Here is a 19,107-nt window from a genome sequence, read left to right as displayed (position 1 = left end):
CAATGGCCAGCGGGATGCTGCTCCTGCCAGACACCGTCAGCCCCATGTGCTCACTGCCTACTGTGCTGGCCACGTCCACCACCCCAAGGGCTGACAATCTTAACTAGGGCTTATTTTGGGGGTAGGGCTTATATTGCAAGCATCCTAAAAATCATGCTTATTTTCTGGTTGGTGCTTATTTTCAGGGAAACATGGTACATACACACACACACAAGCGTGCGTGCCAAACTTTCAGAATGTTAATTTTCCAGATAGCATCAAATTCTGTAGTTTGTAATGTAAAGGAAAAATTCAGATTTTTATGTGGTTGGGAACCTTTAACAGAATCGGGGAAAATGGTAAAATAGTTGGATGGCACAAAAAAATGAATCTGAAAAAAAAACATGGCATTTATCTGAGAAATAGAGTGTTGACCTTATTCAGACACCAGGCACCATTTGTCAAAATGATTTTTTATCTGACCTGATGGCTAATTGTGCTAGAGCAGGGGTGTCAAACTTGATTTCATTGTGGGCCACATCAGCATCATGATTGTCCTCTGGGGGTCAGGGTGGGGGTGAGTGGCTGATGCCGGAAATGATCAGCCATCACTCGCTCACTGCCCTTTATGCGTGGGGGGGGGGTGTCAATGTTTTCCAGCCCCTCAGTTGGCGCACTCTGCAGCTCTGGAACCTGCTCCACCGGGCTCACCGTCTCAGCAGCATGCACAACAGCAACATTAGCAGCAGACGGAGGTGGGGAAGTGGCAAGTGATGAAGACCGATGGATGCGCTTACTCTGTCCCACTGTCTGATTTGGCTTGCAGTTGGAGAGCAAGTAGCCACTGGTCATCTTCTCCTCAGCACTCTCTTGGGTCTTGCCCTTGGCCTGCCTGTGGAGGATGTTCCCCATGTACAGCCACTGCCATCGTTTGGCAGACCTGCTGCCGCTGCCACTCAGGAGGAAGGAAGTGAAGTGGCTAGGTATAAAGGAAAGACAGATCCCCATCAGCACCATGGTTACCCAGGCCCAGCAGAGACAGGGGGAGGCACGCAATCCTGGCTGGGCTTGGGAGACCATAGCGCTGATGGGGACCCAGCTTTCCCTATTCACAGTGGCTACCTTTTAGGCCTGAGTGTGCTCTATCACCTCTACTCAAGCTTGCTAGCTGGCTGCTTTGCCTCCTTTGTGCTGGGCGGGCCTGGTGCTCCAGGCAATGATGGCAGCGGCCTAATGGACCTGCATGAGCTGCTGGCGGCCTCAGTGGTGGCAGCAGCCCACAGCGGTGGCGAGGTGTGTTGCACTCCACATGCAGCTGAAGGGTAAGACCCTCGAGGAGGCCGAGATGACCAATGGCGACCTGCTCTCCAACCGCAAGCAAAAACAGATGGGACCGAGTAGGCAGGCCGATGATTCTGGCAGTAGCCACCCCACATCCTCCTCACCTTGTCTTGGCCTGCAGCAGCATCAGTAGCCAGAGGCAAAGGTGCAGAGGAGAGGCACGTGGTTCAGCCTGCTGGATGTGCTGGCCAGCCACCTGCACTGTCACAACCACATGGGATGAGAGCAGGTGCATTCGGTATTGTGCATCACATGCCTTCCCCCATACTCTGCCTGCTGCCTGTGCACCTGCCATCTCCTTTGCACATTCACAGCCACCGGGATGGGATGGGCCTGGCTGAAGCAATGTGGGCCACCCCCTTACCGTTTCCAGGATGGCTGTGCGGGCCGGATCCGGCCCATGGGCCTTGAGATTGACATTCCTATGCTAGAGTCTGTATATGTTTTTGAGAGTTCTGACTTTAGAGTACCAGCTTTGAATGCAGGCTATAGCTGGAACAATGCTATTTCATTCATTCCTTCAACATGTGTGGATCTCTGCTTTATAACCCTCTGAATTTGTCCTTGGATGCTATTTTTGCTTGTTTTCTGATTGTTTGGAAACTTTTGCCTGGTATCTGACTTGGATTTCAGTTTAGTTGTTCAGCAGCCTCTTGACATAGCTTGCTTCAGATGATAGCTGTGCTGTTTCTACAACTTTGATATTATGAAACAAAACAGAAACTTTTTTACTTCAGAAATATTTGTTATTTGAACACAACCAATATGTCTGCATTTAGGGGATCTATCTTAAAACAGGGGTTGTGGAAAGAAAAAGTTAAAGGGTAAAACAATAATCCTATATTTAGTCAGGCATACAAGGTATACAAGACATTACCGCTGCACGAATTGTGTGTTTCAGAAGTTTAAATAGTCTTATTGTCATATGCATCCACCATCTCTTCTGAATTTTTATAGCTGCTTGCTCTCTTTTAACCCTGGTGGAAAAAAGTAAATGTTACCAAGTTTGCATACAACTATGCAATAACTTCAAAATATTGGGAAATTATTTAAATAGACAACTCAGAAGAGTCAGATATTTCTAAACTGAAGTTATTAGTAACAAGTCAGATATTCCTATATTGTTTATTATCCATAACCTTAGATAAGATACATAGCATCCAACATCAATAATATTCAGAACAAATCCAGAATGAGGTTAAATTAGTTTGAGATGAAATATAATGCGCCAAGATCCTGGACCAGCCTCAGATAGTACAGTAGTGGCCAAAATTGCGGAAACCTTTTGGGAAAAGTGTATTTTTGAGATTTGAAAGCTAATAACACCACTTTTTTTCAAGTAGTGCCATAAAATTATATATCAATGGAAAGATAATTTAATCAACAATGTAATGCAATAAGGTTTGTTCAATTATCTGTATTCTATGAAATGTTATAGCTGTGAAGATCTAAGAGTTGCCCTAATTAATTTACGAGAAATATGGGAGTTTTACTCTGGCCAAAAGTATGCATGGAATTTCCCTCCCCTTCTCAAGGTGATAGTAGTCATGGAAACGCCTTAGGCGTTGACATCCGGCTCCCCTCACTTCCTGAAAGCAACCTGTATAAAACAAAGCAATTTGAGTACAGGTGTATAACTTAGGGATGTGTCCCTCCCCCAGGCTTGCTTGGATTTTCTGCATGGAATTTTGCTATAAGGCGATCAGCCTGGATATTTCTACTTTTCACCCAAGATGCCCCTTCCACTTGATTAAGTATTGGAGTTGTCTCCTGTGCCACCTTGAATCAAGGATACGCTGAACTTCATAATGGGTTTGGCCCCTTATGACCATAGGGCCTGGGGGCTCCCGGGGTAGTGGTCTCAGAGTGGATCTAAACACGAGTTTTAAGAGGCTGCTATGGAATGCTGGGTGTATCTTCCCCAACAATCAAGGCAGTTTCAATTGCACTGTGACTGGGTTGATGATCTTTACTATAGGGAATGGTCCCATAAACTTTGGCCTCAGTTTCTTGCTAGGCAATTTAAATCTCAAATATTTTGTGTAGAGATAAACGTTCTCTCCCACCCAGAATGACCGTTGCGGAGCCCGGTGTTTGTCTGCCTGTTTCTTATAGGTTTGTGCCGCTTTAGCCAGTACCTTTTTGACACTTTCCCAGGTCGCTTTCAGCTTCGACATCCAGTCAGCCAAGCTGACTGAGGAGGGGTGATCCCTTGGATACTCAGGCATTGGAACGAAGTCCATACCGCTCACTATTTTGAATGGTGTGAGTCCTGTGCTACTGTGGACAGCATTATTGTACACGACCTCAGCAAAAGATAAAAGGTCTGCCCAATTGGACTGCTGATAGTTCACGTAACACCTCAGGTACTTCTCTACCATGGCGTTCAGTCTCTCTGCTGCCCCATTGGTGCTCGGATGAAAAGCTGAACTAAGACCCTGAGATGATCCAATGGACCGCAGGAACTCCCTCCAGAACGTAGCCGTGAACTGGACCCCTCTGTCTGAGATAATTCTTTGAGGTACTCCATGCAGTCGGTAGATATGCTTCACCAACAGTTTAGCCAGCTTGTGAGCTGAGGGTATTCCGCTACAGGGTATGAAATGTGCCTGTTTGGAGAACAGGTCTATTACAGTCCAAATCACTGTGTTTTCCCCACTTTTTGGCAACTCTACTATAAAGTCCATTGCAATCTCCTCCCACGGCCTCGTTGGCTCTGATATTCTTTGCAGTAATCCAGGGGTCTTTCCTGGTCGTCACTTCATTGTGGTGCAAATGGTACAACTTTTCACATATCTATCTACCTCTTTCTTCATGCCAGGCCACCAGAATTGCCTCCGGGCTAAGTGTAAAGTCTTTAGGAAACCCAAAGTGCTGGTTTGGCATCATGACTCCTCTGGAGAACTAGGGTACGTAGGAATTCTGGGACGTAGAGTTTTGTCCCCTTCCATGCAAGGTCATCTCTCTTTGTCAAGATGTGTTGGTTGGTTTGGAACCAGGGGTCTGCTAGCAACTCAATTTTGAGCCTCATGGTTAGGTCGCTTGCAAGTTGGTCTTGCTGGTCACGGCGTTGCCGTTTGGTGGTCACTTGGGCAGCGGTTTGGGTAGAGGGAATGATGGCGTCCACTACGTGCTCCCGTTCGCATTTGTACTGAGGCATGCGGGAGAGGGCGTCAGCTAGAAAGTTCCTCCCGCCTGGAATGTGCTTTAAGACAAAATCAAAACGGTTGAAGTATTGAACTCATCAGACTTATTTAGGTGATAGTTTCCATGAGGTCCTAAGCGCCTCCAGATTTTTGTGGTCGGTCCAGACTTAGAATGGTTTCTGGCTCCCTTCCAACAGGTGTCTACAGGTTAGCAGTGCCCATCTCACTGCGAAAGCCTATTCCCATGCGGCCCATCATCTCTCTGTGTCTGTGAGCTTGCGGGAGGTGTAGGCGCAGGGTTGTAAGCTTCCTTGATTGTTACTTTGGAGTAGCACCGCTCCCACTGCCACATCACTGCCGTCTGCCTGGATCACAAAAGGTTGCTCTGGGTCTGGATGCTTCAGCACTGGCTCCTTTGCAAACATTTCTTTTAGTGTCTCGAACGCCTCTTGGCAGGTTAGGTCCCATGGTAGGGGTTGTCCCGGATGAGGTTTCGTTCCTGGGCTTCCTGTCTTCAGGAGGTCTGTCAGGGGTTTGGCAATCTTCGCAAAGGAGGGGATGAATTGCCTGTAGAAGTTCGCAAACCATAGGAAACTTTATAGCTGTCTGTGGGTCCAAGGGGGATGCCAGCTTAGGACGGCTTTCACTTTCGCTGGGTTCATCTCTATTCCCTCATTTGACACTCAGTAACCCAGGTAGTCTAACTGTGCATGGTGGAATCCGCATTTTGATACCTTGACGTACAGGTTGGCTGCCAGAAGTTTCTCCAGTACTTGGCGGACCAGGGGTACGTGGACGTCCATGGTCTCTGTGTAGATAAGGATGTCATCTAGGTAGACGAGGACCTCCTTGTAGAGGTGCTCAGGCAACACCTTGTTTATTAATTGCATGAATACCGTTGGGGGCCCCTGCAGTCCAAAAGGCATCACTTTGAATTGAAAGCTCCCTAGGGGGCAGTTGAATGCTGTTTTCCACTCATCTCCCTCTCTGATTCATACTCGGTAGTATGCTTCTCTGAGGTCTAGTTTGTTGAAGTCTTTTCCTGTGGCCAGATGAGATAGCATATCCTTCATGAAGGGGAGGGGCTTTAGGTTGTGTACGCACACCCCATTTATACCTCAAAAGTCTACACACAGCCTCATGGTGCCATCTTTTTTTTCTTTGAAGAGGACTGGTGCTGCGACCCGTGGCTTGGCTGGCTCAATGAACCCCCTTGCTAGGTTTTTGTCTATGTATTTGCGCATCTCTTGTATTTCCCGGGGCGTCATGGCATACAGTTTGGGCTTGGGTAGTTTTGCCCCGGGGATGATTTTGATGGCACAGTCTGTCTCCCGGTGAGGAGGCAGAACATCGCACTCAGCCTCATTGAATACTTCTGCGAGGTCCTGATATTCTATCGGAATCAATTCGGCCTCTGGGGTTTTGTCGGATGTGGTTGCCAGTTGTTCTTGCGGGCTTTCTTGGGGGGTTTCCAGCGTGGGTGGTGTTTCTGCTTGCTGGTGTGGGAGGGGTTGGGGGCCCCCTGATATCCTAAGTCTTTGGGTACTCCCTTGCCACCAGATGGTCTGTCCCCACTTGTCTAGCCAGGAAAGTCCCAGTATGACTGCATCTGTCATTTTGGGGGCTATTATGAATCGAATTACTTCCCAGTGATCCGCTAGTTCTAGCCTCACTGGTTCAGTTAGGTGGGTGGCATAGGCTCCTCCCATTAGCGACCCGTCAACCTGCTCGAACCGGATCAGGTGGGCCTCGGAGGAGGAAAAAGGCCAGCCGTGGATGATTGGATCTAGGAGCCCAGAACCTACAGCACAGTTATTGATATAGTTTCTAAGCAGGCACACCTCATTGCTTGCTCAGGATTGCTATCCGCAAACGAATTAGCGAAAATGTTTGTGAAACACATTTATCGCCTGCACGGAGTACCCAAGAGGATCATTTCAGACTGCGGAGTCCAGTTCACAGCCAAGTTCTGGAGAGAGGTCTGAGATCCATTGGGACCACACAAAAACTGAGCTCAGAGGTTCATCCCAGCATGAACTGCGTAGCAGAGAGAGCCGATGCAGTGGTGGAACAATACATCCGGTGTTTTGTGGACTATCAACAAGACAACTGGTCAGACTTGCTACCCTTTGCCTAAGTGGCATACAACGATGTGGTCCACAGCAGCACAGGATTAGCGGGTTTCCAGATTACCAGTGGCATGGAAATTGTTGCCATACCTGAGCTGCCGAGAGAACCATCCTCCTCCATGCCTTTGAATGGATGGATGGACACGCTAAAGAAAGGATGTGAGAATACGAAGAAGGCTCTAGCAGTTGCGGCAGACGCCTACCAGAAGCAAGCTCACCATCAACATCGTTCGCTCCAAAACCCCTACCATGTGGGGGACAAAGTTTTGGTGTCTACCAAATACATAAGATTAGGAATGCCTAGCAAGGAATTGGGTCCAAAATTTCTAGGTCCATTCCCAATAGTGAAGATAGTTAAACCAGTTACAGTTCAACTCAGTCTACCCAGAAGTCTAGGGAAATTTGATCCAGAATTTCATTGGAGCTTGTTGAAACCAGTAATTGGGTCTAACAGAAGAGCATCCACCCAAGCTCAATCTCCTCCTGTAGTGATAGAAGGGGAAACACAATCTGAGGTGGAAAAAATTGTAGACTCCAGGCTGAATAGGGGTCGCTTACAGTACTTAGTGCACTGGAAGGGTTACCCTTTGTCTGAAGGTACGTGGGTGAACAGTGGGAACCTAAAAGTGGAGAAGTTAGTAAAACAATTCCATGACAAGTTTCCCGATAAGTCAAAGGGTTCCCCTGGGGGGAGAAGAGGTGGTTAATTGTGTTATGTTAACTTTTATGTTATTCTTTTTTTCAGGAAACGTTTTTCTTCTGAGGAGAGGCCGCCTGTCAGGCCTGTAGTTATGTTCTTTTTAGGATCTTTGGCCTGCCACACTTTTTATTAATTTCCTATGCTGTTTCATTAGTGTAATAGTTGGGAGGGGGAGTAGAAAGGAGTAGGATTGTGGAATGTATTGTTGACATTCTTTTATAGAAGTCAAGGTCATCTTTTGTCTCTGCACCTCGACACCTGACCGGAAGCAGAAGAGTGTTGATGCCAGCGTGTAAGATGATGATTGGAACATGTGATGGATTATGGGGTGTGGGGATAGATCATGAACTTTCAACTGGGTGGAATCCCAGGAAGCAAATCAGATTTGGGATTTCATAGCACAATGCCAACATGTTTGTCTTATTAAATTGGAACTTTAAGGATGAACATTAGAGTTGGAATTCCATAGACGTGCTAACTTGCCTGCATGAATAAATTGGACCTTTAAGGATAACTTTGCCTTGGACAATGATTTGATTCTGCATGGTATTTAGAACGCCTGACACTGGCGTTGGTTCAGCTTACGCGCTGTCAAGAACTCCAAATTCCGATGGTCCGTCCAGACCTCGACCTGATGCCTGGCCCCCTCCAGGTGATGTCTCCAGGCCTCAAACGCCACCTTGATAGCCAACAACTCCTTCTCCCAGATGGTATAATTGTGCTTGGAAGGATTGAGTTTCCGAGAGTAATAAGTGCAAGGGAAAAGGGTACCATCAGGGGTGTAAGCCTGCAATAACACCGCCCCCACCGCGATGTCAGACGCGTCCGCCTCTACTACAAAGGGGCGATGGGGATCAGGGTGCTTCGGGATCGGCTCCCTTGTAAAAGCGCGCTTCAGGGCCACGAACGCCTGTTGTTCCGTGGGCCCCCAGCGAAACGGCACTTTCTTTTGCAGGAGCCGAGTGAGGGGCGCGGTCAAGAAAGCAAAGCTGGGGATGAAGGTCCAGTAATAGTTGGCAAACCTGAGGAGTCGCTGAACATCCTTCATACATCGAGGAGGTTGCCAACTACGTAACGCCTCCACCTTGCCTGGCTCCATCGCAAGTCCTTCAGGGGAGATACGGTGCCCCAGGAACTTAATGGTAGTCTGCCAGAACTGACACTTCTCCAGCTTGGCAAATAAGCGATGTTCTCGGAGTCGCTGCAAGACCAGATGCAAATGACATTGATGATACCTCCGGGACGTGGAGTAGATCAAGATGTTGTCCAGGTAAATGACGACAAACTGATCCAAAAGGTCCCGGAAGATATCATTCATAAAGTGTTGGAAGACAGCCGGGGCATTGGTCAAGCCGAACGGCATGACCGTATACTCGAAATGTCCATACCAGGTGCCAAAGGCTGTCTTCCATTCGTCCCCGCCCTGACTTGGACCAGGTTGTAAGCCCCACGCAAGTCCAGTTTCGTGAACACTGTTGCCTCTCGAAGCCGCTCCAACAACTCAGGAATCAGGGGCAACGGGTAACGGTTACGTACCGTGATGGCATTCAGGCGCCAGTAATTGCAACAAAGTCTCAGATCCCCGGTCTTCTTTTTTACAAACAAAACTGGGGCAGACAAGGGCGAAGTCGAAGGCCGGATAAACCCCCGGGCAAAGTTCTTGTCAATAAAGTCCCACAATGCGGCCAACTCCGGCTCAGACATGGAATATAAACGACCCATCGGGAGTTTCGCATCAGGTACTAGGTCAATGGGACAGTCGTAAGGCCGGTGCGGCGGCAGTTGATCCACCTCCTGTTCGCTAAAGACATCCGCGAACTCCGCAAAATCCGGCGGCACTGTCACCTCGGGCAAACTGGGCACCTGGGCCGCACAAACCTGACGGGTGTGGTTGACACATTGCAAGGACGGGAACATGATCAAGTTCTGAGACCAGTAGATTTGAGGGTCGTGCACCCGCAGCCAAGCCAAGCCCAACACCACGGGGAAATGCAGGCCCGAAGCCACGTAAAATTGGATGGCCTCCTCATGCTCCCCAAGGATCAAGCGCAAAGGCTGCATGGCGGCCTTGATAGGCCCAGACAGAAGCACATGACCGTCAATGGTCTCAACGCGCATTGGAGGGTCCACCGGACACAGAGGGATGTTTCATTTAGTAGCAAACGCTGCATCCATAAAGTTTGTGGTAGCCCCGGAATCGAGCAAGGCATGGGCTGGAATTCCCTGCGGACTACCCGACAAGAGAATGTGTGCTGCTAAAATCATGTGCCGTGGAGGCCCCTCCACCTCTGTTCCGGCCTGTGCCCAACCTAAAGTCTCTCTCAGATTGGGCTCCGCCCATTTCTCTACACGTTGATTAGGAATTGAGGGGGAGGCCGCAGGCCGCGCAGCCCCCCTACCCTTTTTGGGGCAAACCAAAGCCAGGTGTCCAGGATCCCCACAGTAAAAACACAACCCTGAGGCTGAGGCTGATGTTGTGTAACGCGAGGTCTGTTGTCAACAAGGCCCCCCTCATAAAAGACCTGATTTCAGAGGGGGAGCCAGACCTCGCAGGAATAACGGAGACCTGGTTGGGCCACGAGGGAGGCTTACCCCTCGTGGAAATGTGCCCACCAGGCTACCGAGTATTCCACCAGCCACGGGCCCAGGGTAGGGGTGGTGGGGTAGCGGTGGTTATACGGGAGAGTCTGGAACCGAGAGAGTTCACTATGCCACAGACACCCGGGTGTGAGTCTCTGGGCGTGAGATGGGGCCCAGGGAGACAGCTGGGCCTGCTGATTGTATACTTGGCTCCTCGCTATACATCAGCGGCCCTGCCTGAACTCCTCGAGCTGATCGCAGAGATGGCGGTTGAGACCCCCAAACTTTTAGTTATGGGGGACTTCAACCTGCCGTCGATGGGAGAAGCATCCGAGGTGGTTCGGAAGTTCATGGCTTCCATGACAGCCATGGACCTGACTCAATTAATTCAGGGCCCCACGCACGAGGGAGGCCACACGCTGGATCTTGTTTTTGTCTCTGGCCAGTGGACGAGTGATCTGGGAATAGGGGACTTAGTCATCACACCCCTGTCATGGTCAGATCACTCACTTCTCCGGCTTGACTTCCCTGGCACTACCCCCCAACGCGGGGAGGCGGAACCAGAATGTCCTAGATGGTTCCGCCCCAGGCGCCTGATGGAACCGGATAGGTTCCAGACGGAGCTGGGGCCACTTCCTGTAGACCTGACCCGCTCCCAGATGGAGGACCTGGTAGCCACATGGAATAGTGTGGCCGCCGGGGCCTTAGACCGGGTTGCGCCTTTGCGGCCTCTCCTGTGGCAACGAACCACCCTGGCTCCTTGGTTTACCGAGGAGCTAAGGGCGATGAAACGCCACAAGAGACGCCTAGAGAGCAGATGGAGATCCTCCCGTTCCGAATTTGACCGAACACAGGTAAGAACCTACTTAAGGACATACCTTGTGGCATTAAGAGTGGCCAAACGCCGACATTGTGCCGCTCTTATTACGTCCGCAGACAACCGCCCTGCCGCCCTATTTCGGGTGACCCGCTCCCTCCTGTCACAGAGGCCGCGGGAAGCCCCCTTGCAGGGCAGGGCAGAGGAATTTGGGGAATATCTGCAGGATAAAATTGCTCAAATCCGGAGGGAATGGGTCCCCCTCAGTGATCCAGGGGGGATGTCCGAGGCGAGTCTTGAGGAGTTCTGGGAGGAGTTTGACTCTGTTGCCACCGATGATTTGGACAGGTTGCGTGGGCGACTGCGAGCCACCACATGTTTATTGGACCCGTGTCCCTCCTGGCTTGTACTGGCATCCTGGGAGGTCACACGAGGCTGGCTCTTGGGACTAGTGAACGCTTCATTGAGTGAGGGGTTCCTACCAGCCGCCTTGAAAGAGGCGGTTGTGAGGCCCTTACTCAAGAAGCCTTCTCTGGACCCAACTGAGCTAGCTAATTATCGTCCCTCTCCAACCTTCCCTTTTTAGCGAAGGTTGTAGAGAATGTGGTGGCCCAACAGTTCCCACGTCACCTGGAGGAAACTGATTATCTAGACCCGTGCTAGTCCGGCTTCCGACCCGGGCACAGCACAGAGACGGCCTTGGTTGCGTTGGTAGATGATCTCTGGAGGGCCAGAGATAGGGGTTGTTCCTCTATCCTGGTCCTATTAGACCTCTAAGCGGCTTTTGATACCATCGACCATGGTATCCTATTGCGCCCGCTGGAGGGGCTGGGGGTAAGGGGCACCGTTTTGCGGTGGTTCTGCTACCTCTCCGACCGGACGCAATGTGTGTTGGCAGGGGAGCAGAGGTTGACCCTGAGGCCCCTCACTTGTGGGGTGCCGCAGGGGTCGGTCCTCTCACCCCTCCTGTTCAACACATATATGAAGCCGCTGGGTGAGATCATCCGTGGTTTTGGGGTGGGATACCATCTGTACGCTGACGATACGCAGCTGTACATCTTCACCCCGAACCACCCCAACGAGGCCGTCGAAATGATGTCCCGGTGTTTGGAAGCCGTACGGGTCTGGATGGGAGACAACAGACTTAAACTCAACCCCTCCAAGACGGAGTGGCCCTGGCTACCGGCCCCCCGGTTCAACCAGTGGATCCCATCGCTGGCCATTGGGGGCGAGCAACTGGCCTCCGTAGAGCGGGCGCGCAATCTGGGCGTCCTCCTAGATGCCCGGCTGTCTATGGATGACCATGTAGCAGCCGTGGCAAGGGGGGCGTTCCACCAGGTTCGCCTGGTGCGCCAATTGCGCCCCCTATTGGACCGGGATACCCTTCGCACAGTCACTCATGCGCTGGTGACGTCCCGTCTGGACTACTGCAATGCTCTCTACATGGGGCTCCCCTTGAGATGCACCCTGGGACTGCAGCTGGTCCAGAACGCGGCCACGCGGGCAATTATGGGGAGTACGAGGTACTCCCATGTAACACCTCTCCTGCGCGAGCTGCACTGGCTCCCTGTAGTCTACCGGGTGCGTTTCAAGGTGTTGATTACCATCTTTAAAGCGCTCCATGGCACAGGACCTAGTTACCTGCGGGATCGCATCCTGCCCCATACATCCCTGCGACCAATTCGCTCTCACAGAGAGGGACTCCTCCGGGTGCCGTCCACTAAGCAGTGTCAGAGGGCAGCGCCCAGGAGTAGGGCCTTCTCTGTGATGGGCCCAGCCCTCTGGAATGACCTCCCCACCGACATTAGGACAACTACCGATCTCCGCTCCTTCCGCAAGAAACTCAAGACCCACCTGTTCCGACTAGCCGGCCTGGCTTAAATTAGAACTATATTCTCTAATCCCCCTGGCAATTTTAAATGATAAATTTCAAATTTTAGGGTATTTTAATTGTTTTAATTTTATTGTTACTGCTTTTAACTCTATGGCTATTTTATTTATGAATTGTAAAAATGTTTTATGTATATTCCTCCTCCGTGTCATATGCTTGTATATTTAATTGTACGCCGCCCTGAGTCCCTTCGTGGAGAGGGAGCGACTTATAAATCGAATAAATAAATAAATAAATAAAATAAAATAAATAAACCCCCCTGCATGCCGCCTGTTCATCTCCATGCGTGACAAGTGGGGTTTGGCGGCACTCAACTCCATGGGCTCCTCCCGTGCAACTGTAGTCTCCTGAGGGACCGGCACTCTAGTAACCTCCCGGGACGCTCGGTGAGGCCTCCGTCTCTGCAGCCGGCTGTCAATCCGGAGGCACAAGTGAACTAACGCGTCGAACGTTGGAGGCCTGTCCACCCTCACAAGCTTGTCCTGCAGGTCATCTGACAGGCCATCCTGAAAAGTGTCCATGAGGGCTGGCTCATTCCAAGCAGAGTCCTGACTAAGCAGCCAGAATTCGCTGACATAATCCTGCAAAGAACCACGCCCCTGTTGCAAATCCTTAAGGAGTCTGGTGGCTGTTTCCCACTTAATGGGATCTTCAAACATCAGCCTGAGATGGTTACAAAAACCCTGGAAATCGTCCAGCAGGGGGCTCGGCTGAGAAAGCAAGGGAGTAGCCCACCTCCCTGCTGTGCCTGAGAGCAAGCTGATAATAAATCCCACCTTTGTCCGGTCAGTGGGAAAGTCCTCCGCTCTCAAGCTGATAAACAGCTGGCATTGTCCCAAGAACGCTGCAAACATATTTTGGTTGCCATCAAACTTGTCTGGAGTAGCCACTGGACATTTTCTCCTTGGCTGGGAGGGGGGTTAGCAAGCCCCTGGGCTATTTGTCCAGTCAACAAAGCCAATTGTTGTGCCAAGAGGGCATTCTCAGCATGTAGTTGCTCCATTTCAGCTTAATGGAACTTCGTTTGGGGCAGAAGTCAATCTGTTCTGACCCCGCCTTCTTCCCTCGCCAACACAGAATACACTCCAGACCAAAACTACTTCAACAGGATTTATTGGACAGATAGACAGATCCTTGGCAGCAATCCACCACAAGACTCTCAGAACCCTCCGGCACAGAGACACGATAGCAGCTGTCCAGCATGCTAAGCTTCCAAGACAGAACTTTCCGAATAGTTCCTTTGTTGACTTCTGCAAAGGGCGTATGCTCAATCAATCCTTTTATAGACTGAAGGGGAGTCTACTTATCAGCAGCTGAGAGCAATTACCGCCGGTAACTGCGCCCTTGCTCCTTGCGCCTGTGGGTGCGGCGATAACGGGCATCTAAGAACTCCCTGATGTCTGAGTCACTGTCCCGTGACTCCTCCCCACTGCTCTAAGGCATGGCATCAGGAGCCCCCCCTCCTTTGGCTCTCACCGCTGCTCCATGCCTCAGGCGCGTCCTGGTGGCTGACCAGACTCTTCGATCCCTGCTCAGAGTCAGAACCCTGCCCAGGGTCCTCCAGAGCCGACTGATAGGGACCCTCACTCTCGGAGTCTGGTGGCAGCTCCAACGGCTCCTGCTGGGCCATAACATATACCTATATCAAAGAAAGCTCCCGTGAGTTTAACAACACCCGTATTTCCAAGGCTAGAAATGGAAGATTGCAATGCAAGCTCCCTCCTGCTGGTAATCCAAACCTCCCTAACCAAAATCCACACCACCAAAAGAGAGCAACTGCACTTCTGCTCATCACCCCCTCCTCCCAGTTACTTTTACACAGCAGTGTCTCCATGCAAAGGAAAAGGATGGCACGAAATATGTGACCATTTTTTAAACCAGTGGCAAAGAGCTCTCTCGCAAGCTCAACTAAAATTCGATTGGTAGGGTTCCTCCCCCCCCACACTGTGCACGATCTCCCCACCCACCGACCCTAAAAAAAAAAACTTTTCACAAGCCAAGCCAGTCAGTTAAGACGCCAGCGGTGTTGGAGGGGCGGGCAATTGAAGTAGCGGGCGCCCCTCTCCTGGGAGGAAGGCAGTGATTGGAGGGGAGGGTGGTGACGTTCCTTAAAGGGAAACCCACAGCTATTTCCAGGTTTGTTTGGGTAATTTCGTCCTTCTGCCCGCGCCGATGGGCTTTAAACAGTCCATTTTCTGCTCGGCAAGTTTCTCCTTTCCATCTGAGAATTAGCTAAGGGGAAGCTAGCAACCTAGGGGCGACACCCTCTGCAGCCAACACAATACATGATCTTTTTTTCCTCGCCCTCTTAGCGCCTCCCTGCTGCCCCCTTGCCTCTTAGCCCCCCTCTGCCACCCCCTTGCCTCTTAGCGCCCCCCTAAGTCACCCCCCCAGTGGGCGGTACCGCCCACTTTGGGAACCAAACTGTCTAGCCATGATACTTTTCAGAAAAACTGAGATACAATTATTTTAGGAATTTCATCTTGAGAGATGTAGCAACTGTAATGTTTTGTGGTATTGATCTTTATGTGACTTTATTCCATTTACTGTATATTTCTAATCAGTCCTTTACCAACATTTACTGAATTCCTTACATCCTGTTTTCCCATTTTCCTTTTCATGTTTTTGTTTTGACTTTGTTTAGCTTAGTTAGTCAGTACTTTATCTCACACGATTACAATCTTAATTGCATGTGATTTGTAATGATAATGTATATGTTCAATAAAAAGGAAAATAATGACTATATAGAAAGATAAGTAGGAATAAGGGGAATAATTTATGAATTAAAAGGTATATTTATGATTTTTTGCAATTGATGCATGGGATTTCCCTGATAGGAGAGGCACATGGAGACAGTTATTAAAACATTGACTTTTTCTTTGATAATTCCTTTTCCTTCGGGCTCATTTAAGTCAATTGCTAGATCATGCAATAAAACTGTCTCTGTATTAAAAAAAAATATAGGCCTCTTGTCTCTCCCTCATAATTACTTTCTTTCATATTACTATCTACCCATATCTGCCATCAAATTATTTTAGCCTTCCTGATCACCTGAATGCCAATGTCATGTCTGTCTATTCTTTCACTCCATTATTTCTTACTATATGTTCCTTGATAAATGGACTAGTCATGCCAGTGTATGACTTTGCATTCTCCATTCAATGTCAAATCCTTTCCATTAGTTCCACAAAACCATAAAACACCTTTAATCATTAAATTATTCCTAATGTTACTGTTTACTTTTCTATATGAACATTTTTCATCTTTATTAAAAATATAGAAATAACTTTCTATACTCATTGGAAATGTATTTATTTATTACTCATTATATATGAATATAGTGTTAACAATTTAAATAGAAGAATTGCCATATGTTTTAGCTGCTTTGGGATAACTTTCCAGTGTGACGATTTCTGAATTTTTTTACCATATTAAATATGGTATTTAAAAATATTTTTATCATCATCCTCATCCGAATAATATTATTTGGAATTTTAGGCTTCATTATTAGCATTTAAAAAAATGATATTAGCATTTTAACCTAGCAATCTAGACCTCATTTTTAACTTCAGGAAAATATGTTTTTGTTTGCTAGCCTAGGCCGTTTCTACTGATATGGAAGAACTTGTCTTTTTAGCACTAAGCAACAGAAAGCATATTATGATTCATTCAGAAGTGGTATTCAGCAGGTTCTGACTAGTTCTGGAGAACCGGTAGCAGAAATTTTGAGTAGTTCGGAGAACCAGTAATACCACCTCTGACTGGCCCCACCCCCATCTATTTTACACTAATCTTCTCCTGGAGATTTTACAGTATCCTTCCCCTGCCATGCCCACCAAGCCATGCCACGCCCACCAAGCTGTGCTCACAGAACTGGTAGTAAAAAAAATTGAATCCCATCACTGGATTCATTGCACAGTCAGCCAGATGTTCAGACTGCATTTGGAACTTATATCCACCTATCGAGTCCTTGCCAAAGACCTGCTGGTATTAATATTATTATGATTGGTCACAGATGTTTAGACTGGATTTGGCCTTTTTATCACTTACCGAGCCCTTCCAAAGGATAGGCAGATATTGATGTTTCACTGTGCAGAAGGCTGTGTGGAAGGCAGGCAAGCATGTCGGGGCTGGCTAGCTGCGGGGAAGGGAGCATGCTACTCCCTTCCCCACAGCCATGCCATGCTTACCTGCCTTCCACCCGGCCTTTCCAGTGGTGCCCCACGCTCACTTACATTCCGAAGTCAGCATCCAGACTGGCCTGGCCAGCGGGTGGTCAGACAGCCCTTGGTGGAAATGCAGCCACTGCTCTGGGGCTGAGTGGGATGTGGCGGTAGTGCTCCGGAGGGGCAGGCGCCAGGTGGATGTCCCAGGCTGCTGCACACGTGCACCGCCTGCCCTCCCAGAGCACCCTCACTGCCCCCCCCGCCCCTCTCAGCCCCAGAGCAGTGGCTGCGTCTCCACCATCAGCTTTACCAATGCACTGGATCCTGCAACTCTTTGACCCCTCTTCTGTACTGCCCCGGGCTCTCGTTGCACGGGGCTCTCCTGCACTGCACAGGAGAGCTGGAGCTTTCCTCCCTGCATGGCAGCTGCTGCTGCTCCCCATTCCCCTCCTTCCTTAGCCAACACGAAGGGGACCGCAGCTGACGCTGAGCTACCTGCAAAGGACGCGGAATTGCAAAAAGCAGCTGGTCCCGGGCAGTGCGGAGAAAATGATAGGGGCGCTTCAGCTATGGGGCTCTGCGGAGAGGCTTATGCCTTCTCAGGATGGAGAGCAGGTTGCGTGAATGAATCAACAGGGAGCCACAGGAGAGGGGTCAAAGAGCCGCAGGACGCAGCGTGTTGGTAAGGCTGATGGCGGGTGGCCCTTGGTGGAAACGCAGGGGCTCTCCCGCGTTGCGCAGCCAGCTACTCACCTGATTGTGCAGTGGCAGCAGTGGGGGAGGAGTCGCTGTCCCCACCGCCGTAATCCCGGCCCAGACAGAAAGAGAAAGAAACAGAACTTATGACCACAATTGAGCCCAAAATTTTGATTGCTAAGGAAGAGCGTTGTTAAGCGAGTTTCACCACATTTTACAAGTTGGCCACACCCACCCAGTCACATGACCACCAAGCAATGCCCACCAAACCATGCCCATAGAACTGGTAGGGAAAATTTTTGGATTTCACCACTACATTTCAACATATTTTTTATGAGAGAGATACTCTTTGTCTTCCTCCTCTGATGAGACTTGTCCAGTACGGCTGAATCTCTGGCATAGTTCTCTGAATTATGTTCCTCAGAGCACACAAGCCCTACAATTATGTCAAGGTAGTTTATCACTAAGGGTCAAGGTAGGTACTATTATTATTAAATGTACTGCCGCCCATCTCTCAATTTGAGACTTTGTGGAACAGAATGTTCTTGAAAACACTTAACAGAATAACAGAGTTGGGAGGGAGCTTGGAGTTCCAACTCCCTGCTAAGGTAGAAAACCCTATACCAGTGATGGCTAACCTTTTTTGGAATGTGTGCCAAAAGTGGGGGAAGCATAATGCTAGATGCGTGACCCCTGCATGCATGCACACACACCCACGCACGCATGACCAGAGTTCCCCTCCCGCTTTTGGCATGCTTTTTCTGCACTCCCTAGACTCCAGAGACTTTCTAGGAGCCTGGGGAAGGCAAAAACAGGCTCCCCCACCCTGCAGAGGCCCTCCAGAGGCTTCAGGAGCTTCCCTGAAGCTTCTGGAGGGCGAAAAACGGTCCTATGGGCAACCCGGAAATTTGGGAACGGTGACTTTGTGTTTGCTCGTAGGACCGTTTTTTGCCCTCCAGAGCCTTCAGGGAAGCCTCCTGAAGGCAAAAAACGGTCCTATGAGCAAACCGGAAGTGACTTCCTGAAGCCTCCTGAAGGCTCCGGGGGGCAATGCCTCCTGAAGCCTCCTGAAGGCTCCGGAGGGCAATGCCTCCCATGCCCTAACAAATGGCTCCACATGCCACCTGTGGCACACGTGCAATAGGTTCACCATCACGGCCCTATTGCCATTTCAGAGAAATGGTTATTCACTCTCTTCTTAAAAAACTCCAGTGTTGGAGCACCCACAACTTCCAGAGGCAAGTTGTTCCATTGACTAATTGTTCTGTCTGGAAATTTCTCCTTATCTTTAGGTTGCTTCTCTCCTTGATTAGTTTCCATCCATTGCTTCTTGTCCTGCCTTCAGGTGCTATGGAGAATAGGTTGATTCCCTCTTCTTTGTGGCAGTCCTTTGCAAGTTTTTTTTTAAAAAATGTATTGGTTTTTACAAATATTTTGGGGAAAAGGGTACATAAGTATGGAGAAAAATTTTGACAGCTACATCATACGGAAGGTGGTGCTTCCCCGGGATCTTACATCTCTCTCTTATTTTATACATATCAAAATATCATTATTACATACACATTAGTAGTTTAGATTTCAAATTCTTTAACATCTTCAATCATTTATTACATCACTTCTAACCATTTCATTGTATTAACAATTGCAATGTACTTTTAATTC

General features: G+C 49.3%; 1 protein-coding gene across 2 annotated transcripts in view; it reads right to left on the bottom strand.

Moving 5' to 3' along the window:
- Positions 1–19,107, bottom strand: part of LOC309388698 (uncharacterized protein CXorf58 homolog) — a 78,142-nt gene that overhangs the window by 57,049 nt on the left and 1,986 nt on the right. For both annotated transcript variants that reach the window (XM_081946257.1, XM_081946256.1), the window contains exon 2: positions 2,198–2,297. In XM_081946257.1, the coding sequence (XP_081802383.1) occupies positions 2,198–2,297 (100 nt within the window). The remainder of the gene's footprint in view (positions 1–2,197; positions 2,298–19,107) is intronic.

This window comes from Natrix helvetica (assembly GCF_964273705.1).
Source record: "Natrix helvetica genome assembly, chromosome: 3".
NCBI lineage: Eukaryota > Metazoa > Chordata > Lepidosauria > Squamata > Natricidae > Natrix > Natrix helvetica.
This window is presented reverse-complemented; position numbering and strand designations above follow the sequence as displayed.